A 10,639-nucleotide genomic window follows, 5' to 3' on the forward strand; every position below is an offset into this window, starting at 1 on the left:
CACCTAGAGCCAGACATCTTGGAGTGTGAAGTCAAATGGACCTTAGGAAGCATCACTACGAACAAAACTAGTGGAGGTGATGGAATTTCAGTTGAGCTGAAATTTTTAGCTGAGCTGAAATCCTAAAAGATGATGCTGTTGAAGTGCTGCTCTTAACATGCCAGCAAATATGAAAACTCAGCAGTGGCCACAGGACTGGAAACGGTCAGTTTTCGATCCAATCCCAAAGAAAGGCAATGCCAAAGAATGTTCAAACTACTGTACAACTGAGCTCATCTCACAGGCTAGCAAAGTAATGCTCAAAATTCTCCAAGCCAGGCTTCAATAGTATGTGAACTAAGACCTACAAGATGTTCAAGCTGGATTTAGAAAAGGCAGAGGAACCAGAGATCAAACTGCCAACATCCGCTGGATCATGGAAAAGGAAGAGTTCCAGAAAAACATCTATTTCTGCTTTATTGACTATGCCAAAGCCTTTGACTTGTGGATCACAACAAACTGTGGAAAATTCTTAAAGAGAATTCGTTTAAAAGAATGGGTGGTGGGAATACCAGATCACCTTACCTGCCTCCTGAGAAATCTGTATGCAGGTCAAGAAGCAACAGTTAGAATCAGACGTGGAACAACAGATTGGTTCCAAATCGGGAAAGGAGTACATCAAAGCTGTATATTGTCACCCTGCTTATTTAACTTATATGCAGAGTACATCATGAGAAACACTGGGCTGGATGAAGCACAAGCTGGAATCAAGATTGCCGGGAGAAATATCAATAACCTCAGATATGCAGATGACACCACCCTTATGGCAAAAATAGAAGAACTAAAGAGTCTCTTGATGAAAGTAGAAGAGGAGAGTGAAAAAGCTGGCTTAAAACTCAACATTTAAGAAATGAAGATCCTGGCATCTGGTCCCATCACTTTATGGCAAATAGATGGGGAAACAATGGAAACAGAGAGAGACTTTATTTTTCTGGGCTCCAAAATCACTGCAGATGCTGACTGCAGCCATGAAATTAAAAGACGCTTGCTCCTGGGAAGAAAAGCTATGACCAACCTAGACAGCACATTAAAAAGCAGAGACACTACTTTGCCTACAAAGGTCTGTCTAGTCAAAGCTATGGTTTTTCCAGTGGTCATATATGGGTGTGAGAGTTAGACCATAAAGAAGGCTGAACGCCAAAGCACTGATGCCTTTTAACTGTGGTGCTGGAGAAGACTCTTGAGAGCCCTTTGGACTACAAGGAGATCCCACCAGTCAATCCTAAAGGAAATCGATCCTGAAGATTCATTGGAAGGATTGATATCGAAGCTGAAGCTCCAATACTTTGGTCACCTGATTTGAAGAGCTGACTCACTGGAAAAGACCCTGATGCTGGGAAAGATTGAGGGCAGGAGGAGAAAGGGATGACAGAGGATGAGATGGTTGGATGGCATCACTGACTTTATGGAAATGAGTTTGAGCAAGCTCTGGGAGATGGTGAAGAACAGAGAAGCCTGGTGTGCTGCAGTCCATGGGGTCACAAAGAGTCAGACATGACTCAGCGACTGAACAACAATGTACCACGTTCCCAAATCAGGTGTGGGTAGAAGATCCACGCGAAGTGCAGACAAGTCAATGGAGTTCAAAGGTACAGAGTGAAAAAACAAAAAAAAACCTTCATGATTTCAGATAGTACAACTAACTTCTAAGAAAGTTCCACTTACGGAGTCTTCGTGAGTATCAGAGTGTGTGTGTGTGTGTGTGCACGCACGAGCGGGCATGCACACTCAATTGTGTCCGACTCTTCATGACCCCATGGCCTATAGCCCTCCAGGCTCCTCAGTCTGTGGAACTCTCCAGGCAGGTTGTCATTTCCTACTCCAGGGGATCTACTCGACTCAGGGATTGAACCCATATCTCCTGCACTGGCAGGCGAATTCATTACCACTGTGTCACCTGGGAAGCCCGAGTATCAGAGAACAGCCACAATCACCCAAAAAAGTATTGTATTAGTAATTTAATGTGACAGTATTAAAATACTCCTCCATTTCCCAAGTACCTATCTGGCAGGTTGGATTTCCCTTATATACTTTATATAAAGTTATATATTGCAAAGAACTCAGGAAGGAACTCAGAAGCAGATAAGAGAATTCAAGTGTTTTTTAAACCAGGCGTTGAAGACACTTGCAAATTTGTAAAACAAAATCCCACTTGCCTTTTTTTTTGCAGAAATTGATAAGCCAGTCCTAAAATTCCTATGGAAATACGAGGGACTCAGAAGTTAATCTTGAAAAAGGATTAAGTTAGAGGGTTCACACTTCCCTATTTTGAAACTTACCATAAAAAAACAGTAATCAAAATAGTGTGATACTGGCACAAGGACCAACACACAGATCAAAGGAATAGTCCAGAAAAAAATCATATATTTATGATCACTGGGGTTTTTCTTTTTTGTAATTTATTATTTAACGTGAAATGAGTTTCTATTACCACCTTGTAACTTTTTTCAGAGGGAAGAGAGATGAAGGGGAGGGGCTTTCTTCTCCATTGCAAACAGTACTTCCATTTTGAGATGGATCACTTTTGGTTTTTGATAAGGACGTCTAGACAATCCAATGAAGAAAGAACAGTCTTTTAACAAAGGTGGTGGCACAACTCGGTATCTACATACAAAAGCATCAAGTTTTACTATTTCCCACCATAAAATTTAGCTCTGAATAGATAATAGACCCAAATGTAAGAGATAAAGATTTAAAACGTTTAAAAGAGAACATAGTAGTAAATCTATATTTTTGAACTAGGCAATGGTTTCTAAAATATGACACCAAAAGTACAAGTGACAAAATAAAAATATAAATAAAATGGACTTTGTCAAAACTGAGAACTTTTTGCTTCAAAGGAAGGCCACCTTCAAGAAAGTGAAAAGAACCCACAGAATGGAAGAAATTATTTGCACATTGTATATGACCCTTCATAAACTCATAAGGATGGCTAGTACAAGAAGGACGGATGAGCTAATTAGTGTTCAGTCACCGGAAGTGTCCGACTCTTTGCAACCCTATGGACTGCAGCACACCAGGCTTTCCCGTCCTCCACTATCTCCCAGAGTTTGCTCAATTCATGTTCATGGGGCATAGTCAACGAAGCAGATGTTTTTCTGGAATCCTCTTGTTTTTCTCTATGATCCAATGGATGGTGGCAATGGTTCCTCTACCTTTTCCAAATCCAGCTTCAACAGTTCTCGGTTCCGTAATGCTGAAGCCTAGCTTGAAGGTGAGCATTACTTTGCTACTATGTGAAATGAGTGCAACTGTAGGGTAGTTTGAATATTCTTTGGATTGTCCTTCTTTGGGATTGAAATGAAATTTGACCTTTTCCAATCCTATGGCCACTGCTGAGTTTTCCAAATTTGCTGGCACTTTTAACAGCACCATCTTTTAGGACTTGAAATCACTCAGCTGGAATTTCATCACCTCCACTAGCTTTGTTCGTAGTGATGCTTCCTAAGGCCCACTTGACTTCACGTTCCAGGATGTCTGGCTCTGGGAGAGTGACCACACCATCATAGTTATCCAGGTCATCAAGGCCTTTTTTGTACAGTTCTTCTGTGTATTCTTGCCACCTCTTCTTAATCTTTTCTGTCTCTGTTAGGTCCTTGATGTTTCTGTTCTTTATTTTTGCATCAAATGTTCCCTTGCTATCTCCAATTTTCTTGGAGAGATCTTATCTTTCCCATCTATTGTTTTCCTCTATTTCTTTGCATTAAGAAGGCTTTCTTATCTCACCTTGCAATTCTCTGGAACTCTGCATTTAGTTAATTACTAGAGAAATGCACATCAAATTTACAATGAGGTATCCCCCACACCCATCAGAATGGACATCAAATCTACAAATAACAAATGCTGGAGAAGGTGTGGAGAAAAGGAAAGCTTCCTACACTGTTGGTAGGAATGTAAGCTGGTGCAACCACTATGGAAAACAGTCCGGAGGTTCCTTAAAAAACTAGAACTAGGGCTGCCATATGATCCTGCAATCGCACTCCTGGGCATATACCCCCAAGAGACAAAAACTCTAACTCAAAAAGATACACGCACCCCAGCGTTCATGGCAGCACTATTTACAACAGCAAAAACATGGAAGCGCTCTAAACGCCCACGGGGAGAGGACCACAGAAGGTGTGGTACATACAGACCGGGACTGTTACTCAGCCACAAAAAGAAAGGAACGATAGCATTTGCAGCAACACGGACGGACCTACAGGTTACCGCACTAAGTGAAGTTAAGCCACACAAAGAAACACAAGTACTCTAGGATATCACTCATATGTGGAATCTTAAATATGACACAAACGAAGTCATTTACGAAACAGAAACAGACTCACAGACAAACTTACCATTAAAAAGGGGTAACGGTATGTGGGGAAGGGATATAAATCACGAGTTTGGGATTAGCAGATACAATTATATATTGAATATAAAATACACAAGTTCCTACTGTATAGCACCCTGGAGAAGGAAATGGCAACCCCTCCAGTATTCTTGCCTTGAGAGTCCTATGGACAGAGGAGCAGGGTGGCCTAAGGTCCACGGGGTCAGAGTCAGACACAAGTGAGCACACACACACACTACGTAGCACAGGGACCTATGTTCAACGGCCTGTGACAAAACCCAGTGGAAAAGAGGATGAATACACAGGTGCGTGTAACTCAGTGTTTGCTGCACACCAGAAACACAACACTGTCAGTCCGCTACGAAAAGTGAAAGAAGTGAAGTCCATCAGTTGTGTCTGACCCTGTGTGACCCCACAGACTATAGCCCTTCAGGCTCCTCTGTCCATGCGAGTCTCCAGGCAAGAATACTGGAGTGGGTTGGCATTCCCTTCTCCAGGGGATCTTTCAAACACAGAGATTGAATCCAGGTCTCCTGCACTGCAAGCCACCAGGGAAGCCCTGTGAGTCGACTATACTTCAATAAAAAAAAATTTTTTAATTAAGATAATAGAAATAACAAAATTAAATAAAAAGATAGATGATTAGAAGTGTTGGTGAGGATGTGGAGAGACTGAAACCGATTTCAATTGTTAGCTGGAATGTAAACTGGTTGAAAAAGTTTGATGGTTCTTCAAAACGTTAAACGTACAATTACCATATGACCCAGCAGTTACAATTATACTCCTAGAAGTATACCCAAAAGAAGAGAAACATGTCTACACAAAAATTTCACATACAAAAAATATGTAACGGGAATGCTCCTAACAGCATTATCTATATTAGCCCAAATGTAGAAACAGACCACATGCCTATACGTTAACAAACGTATAAATAGAATGTGGTATATTCAAATAATGGATTATTATTTGGCAACCAAAAGGAATGAATTACTGCTACCTGCTTCAACACGGAGGAACCTGGGAAATATTTATGTTAAATGAAAAATGCTAGGCATGCAAGGCCAGGTATAGGTGATTCCATTTATATGAAATGTCCAGAAAAGGTAAATCTGTAGAAACAGAAAGATTAGTGATGCCAGGGGAGGAGAGGAGAGGAGAGGAGAGGATGGGAGGGGACTGCTGCTGAGTACAGCGTTTCTTCTGGGGGGATGAAGGGAGGCACAGATTGCTGTAACTCGCAGGCACATCACATTAACATTTGATATAACAAAAAAAGCAGGTTCACAGATATACAGGACTAACGTTTAGAAGTAGGGAGAGGCAATACGGCAGCAGGAGATTAAGAGGTACAAACTATTATGAGCAAAACAAGCTCAATACATTGTACCACAGGAGGAACATACAGGCAAGATTTTATAGCAACTGTAAACAGAGAACAGCCTTTAAAAATGTGAACCACTCTACTGTACACCTGTAACTTATATAAATATGATACATCAACTATACTTAAAAAATTCTAGGGACTTCCTTGGTAGTACAGAGGATAAGAATCAACCTGGCCAACGCAGGGGACACAGGCTCAATGCCTAGCCGGGGAAGACTCACATCACATGCCATGGAGCAACTAAGTCCGCAAGTCCCAACTACTGAAGCCCAAGCACCTAGTCTGTGGTCCACAACAAGGGAAGCGCCTGCTCACTGCACCTAGAGAAAACACACGCAAAGCGCCAAAGACCCTGCGCAGCCAAAGACGGAAAAAGTCTATGAAGACTGTATTAAGCGCTGGCAAGTCAAATTACAAATGCAAACTCTGAGTATTTCTTGTACAGAACAATGAATGGCACTGAAAGAAAAGTTAATTTCAAGCTTCAGCACAAAGTGGTCACCACAGGACTATCCCCACCCACAGGTACACAACTTCGCAATGTTATAAAACACATGAACATACAATTTCACATACTAATACATTTTATACATGGCAAACAATCTCTAACTTTACAAGTCCTCAAAGCCATGTGTTAGAAAAGGATACAGTAATTTAAAAATATACAGTAAATCAGCATACAATTGGATGGTATTCTACTGGGAACAAATTTACTGATATCTTTCCCTGTGAAGGAGCCAAATCAAAGGACGCACGTTCTTTACTACCTAAAACATTTTGACAAGGAGGGTAATGATTTGAGATACTTTTACTGAAACGCCTTTTACCACACCATAGAATTTTTTCATGTTCTCTCTTAAGATCTTTCATATTCCTTTGATCCCATCCTGTTTGCTAACCTCCGAGAGTAATATATGACAACCTTTTGATTGTTGTGGTCTAATGGCAAACTCGATCATCAAACCTCTCTGTGTAACATTCCAGTGAAAAATATGCCAGATTTTATTTGAAGGTAGTTGTTAACCTGACACTATAACTTTAGCCAGATTAAGTTTAGTTACCTCCTATCACAGGACTACTCATTCAGTTACCTCCTATCACGGGACTACTCATTTGTATTAGAACAATGGACGTCAGGGAGCTGGCACATTTGGCTACCACCAAAACAATTCATACAAAGCACTCCCTGCAAGCCAGCCTGCGCTGCAGGTGACGTGTCCTTAAAAGCTTAACACTGTAAATAACAGGAAAGGTGCTTCAGGAAAAAAAAAAAAAGTTGTATAAATTATCTGAGAATTCTGTTTTTCTCACTGGTAAGTTTTTTCAGTGTTTTAAAAAACCACAAAATTTGAACTCCAAATCGTAAAACAGTCATTGCACTTAGTAACTTCATCTGAAGGCAAACCGTCATGTCCGACTCTTTGTGGCCTCATGGACTGTAGCCCACCAGCCCACTTCTCTGTCCACGGGATTCCCCAGGGAAGAATCCTGGCGTGGGTTGCCATTTCCTTCTCCAGGGGATCTTCTCGACCCAGGGATTGAACCCGGGTCTCCCGCATTGCAGGCAGACACTTTAACCTCTGAGCCACCAGGGAAGCCCACACTTTTAAAATAAACTCACAGTGACAAGTATTTTACGAGTTAAACTGGCATGCGATATTTAGTCAAGAGAATATTCTAAGAAAGATGCGGTTTTGGGCTTAGACTTATCCCACCACTCTTTTACCCCCAGTCAATATGACACTACAGTTTAGCATCACAGTAACACAACCTAGGAACACAGGCACTCAGATTTCTCTACTCTAGCATCACTGGCAAGCAGACATGTCAGTGAACTCGGAAGTCTGCGTAATTCTCTGAAAAGTGGCTAGGATGTGGAATCAGGGAACTATCTCCGTTTCTGATGCTGGCAAAACAAAAGAGCCCACAAAGTACAAAAAGTCCTGGTTCCTAACAAAGGTAAACAATGGTAAAATCAAATGCAAAGACTGGTAGTCATTGAACCTGTGCAAAACACATTTTAATCATCACCACGTATGAAAATAAATGTGAACACAATGGAGCTGGGTTTAGCAATAGGAAGGCATAGAAAACAGGCACTGGACCTGCTCTGGGGGCCCCTAGAGGCTAATCCAGCACAGTATTTCATGAACAGTGGTTTAGAATAAACGTGAAGTGAAGGCAAATGGGTGATGTGTCACCTCTGGGTCTTCAAGAGGATGGCATCAGAAGGCAGGTAAGACACAATTGGTTTCAACTGGACCTAGAGAACTTCTTTAACAAACAGTGATAAAATGCTAGACTAGATTACTGGCGACTGGAATCACCATCTCAAGAATTTCAAGGGGTAAATAAGCCAGGATGTTCGGGACATTCCCTTCAGTTGAAAGCAGGCAGCCCAGGTAATTCATGTCACCTGTAACTTCAGACACTGGTACCTTTAACTAGTGGGCACTCTGAGGAGATAGAACTCATTCAAGAGACAGGATATGTCCGAGTCCCACTCTTCACAATGCAGAGGAGGAAAAGAGAACAGAGAAGCAAAGGCTCTGAGATACAGACTGTCGATAAAGGTGGGATGCGGTAGTTCCATATGGACATTCGGGGCTGTTAGAGACTTGAAAAGCCTCCATCTGACGCGGGTGACTTGACGGCTGCAGTTGTTAAGACTGTCACCTCTCCTTGCCCCCCACGATTACCACATCTCACAGGAGTTACCCCCAGGGCTCCTGGCGCCCCTTATCTGTACACAAGAGTCTCTCGGCCTCTCATTTGATATCCCCCCCAGCACTTTGACAGAGAGGTGATAAAAGGGTGAGTAAGCACGCTGCAGCTGATCTTGGTCAAAGAGCACAGACCCTGGCACCGACCGTGGAAAATGGGGGTGAAGAAGCAGAAGGGAAAGCGAAGTCGGGGAGTTCGGCCAATGAGCAGGCAGTTACCAGCTTTCCCAGGGCAGTTTGTCACCTCCTTTTGCAGTCACCACAGACTCCGAACCCCTGCCCTGGCCTCCCCTACCCCACTGTGGTCAAGTGCGCCCTTTTCCTTGGACAGCTACTTCTTAAAAACAACACAGAAAGATAAAAGTAATTTTTCCAGACTTCCGGTTGTCAAAGACAATAAAAACCTCACCCTGAAGCACGGTTAAGTTCAACGGTTCTGTTTTCTCCCTCGTTTTCTGGCATCCCGTCCACCACCTCCCACCCCAGACCACCTCTGTTCGGGGTGGAACAAACGACTGCCACACTCAGTTTCAAATATATGTCAACCTTTGGCGGGGGGTGGGGAGGGGTACTTTTGAATTACTTCGACATTCTGGTATCTGACCTTTTTTTCCTCCCCAAAGGAAAAAACAGGACACCAAGAGGGCAGAAATTTCCCTTTCTCTGCCCTCCTACTTCGGTCGCTGGCAGCATCTCGGGGGGCTTCTGAAGCGGGAGGCTGAGGGGGGCGGGGGGCTCTTTCGAGTTTCTTCCTAGGAAACTGGCCCTCAGCAGCCAAACGTCCTCTGAGCTCCCGGGTTTGCTTTAAAATGTTGAAACTTCACAAGGCAGAAAAATTACGGCTAAAGAGCCACGTCCTTTGTTGAAGCCCCACGGGTTTTAATTTTGCGGTGGAAAAGGCCACCAGCTACAATCACGGACTGCTCCCCGCGGGGAAGGGGGGACAGGTGCGACTCCGGGGCTGTGGAGGGCCCTGCGGCGGGCGGCGCGGCGGCCAACCCGGCCCGGCCCGACCCGACCCGAGCGCCCGTTCGCCCGCGGCCTCCCACACGCGTCCCCCGCGCTGCCCCGCGGGCCCGGCCGCGCCGCCGGCCTCCGCTCCAAGATGGAGGTGGCGGCGACGGCGGGCGGCCGGTTACGAAACGCGCGGCCGCCACATGGCCGCGCCGGCCCCAAACTTGGCCGGGCCCCGGGCGAGGCTCGGGGCCCGGGGAGCTAGGAGGCCGCGCGGCGCCCGCCACTCACCCACAGACCGGTAGCCCAGGATCGCGATCTTCCGGGACTTGGACTGCGGCATCTTAGCGGCCTCCTCAGCCCCGGGTCAACCACATCAACCGCGGCGGCGGCGGCTCCTGCGCTGCGATCGGCGGCGGCCGCGCCGGGGCACAGCGGCATCCAGGGGCGGGGCGGGGCGGGCGGGCGCGGCTGCCTTAGCTCCTCGCTCGCGCGCCCAACCGCCCGGAACCGCCGCGCGGCCCCGCCCCCAAACACGCCCACGTGACCGCGCGACGCCGCAAGCGGCTCGCGTCAGCACCGCCCTCCCGCGGCCGCGGCCCCTTCCCCCAAACGCACGGGGTGTGCGTCGGGAGGTGTTTTACTTTAAAGGGAAAAAGAGGGGACGCCGAGATGCCCCTGGAATAGTCACGACTAAAACTCGCTGCGTCATGACCCGCCCACCGTCTTCCGCCGCTTTTTAATGACGCCAGCTCTCCCCGAGCGCTGATTGGACAGTTCCCATCCGCCCGCGCGCTGACGCGACGGAAACTCCTTCTCCCATTGGGGGGGCGGGCGGTGAAGAGGCGGGCCCGGAGGCGGGGGCTGCTTGGCCCGGCAGCTAAAAATAAACGCCTACTGGGAGCGCGCGTCTGGGCGCCGGTGAACTTTGGAGGCTTCGAAGTTCGGAGGGGCTGGAGGCGGGCGCCGGGGTGGGGGGGGGGGGGGGCGGAGAGAAGCTACCTCCCCAGGGATTGGTCAGATCACGGGGAGGGGGCGGGGAGACGCGTGGGAGGTGCGGTGATTGGTGGGCCTCTGAGCGGTCCTGGAACTCGCGCCCGCTGAGCCCTTAAAAGGCACAAGGCGCGTGGCGGGTACCTTGGTGGGCTGTTGGTTGGCCGGTGTCTTCCTCGTGTGTGTTTTTTTGTTTTTGTTTTAAAATTGCTGCAT

General features: G+C 46.1%; 1 protein-coding gene across 2 annotated transcripts in view; it reads right to left on the reverse strand.

Moving 5' to 3' along the window:
• Positions 1-9,879, reverse strand: part of RHEB (Ras homolog, mTORC1 binding) — a 52,804-nt gene extending 42,925 nt beyond the window's left edge. The window contains exon 1 of one of the 2 annotated variants that reach the window (XM_005205861.3): positions 9,722-9,879. Coding sequence is in view for 1 of the 2 variants with exons in the window: in NM_001031764.2 (NP_001026934.1) it covers positions 9,722-9,773 (52 nt within the window). In the remaining variant the exon portion in view is untranslated. 2 annotated transcript variants of the gene reach the window in all.
• Between the last annotated feature and the right edge of the window lie 760 nt (positions 9,880-10,639).

This window comes from Bos taurus, chromosome 4 (genome assembly GCF_002263795.3).
Source record: "Bos taurus isolate L1 Dominette 01449 registration number 42190680 breed Hereford chromosome 4, ARS-UCD2.0, whole genome shotgun sequence".
NCBI classification, from domain to species: domain Eukaryota; kingdom Metazoa; phylum Chordata; class Mammalia; order Artiodactyla; family Bovidae; genus Bos; species Bos taurus.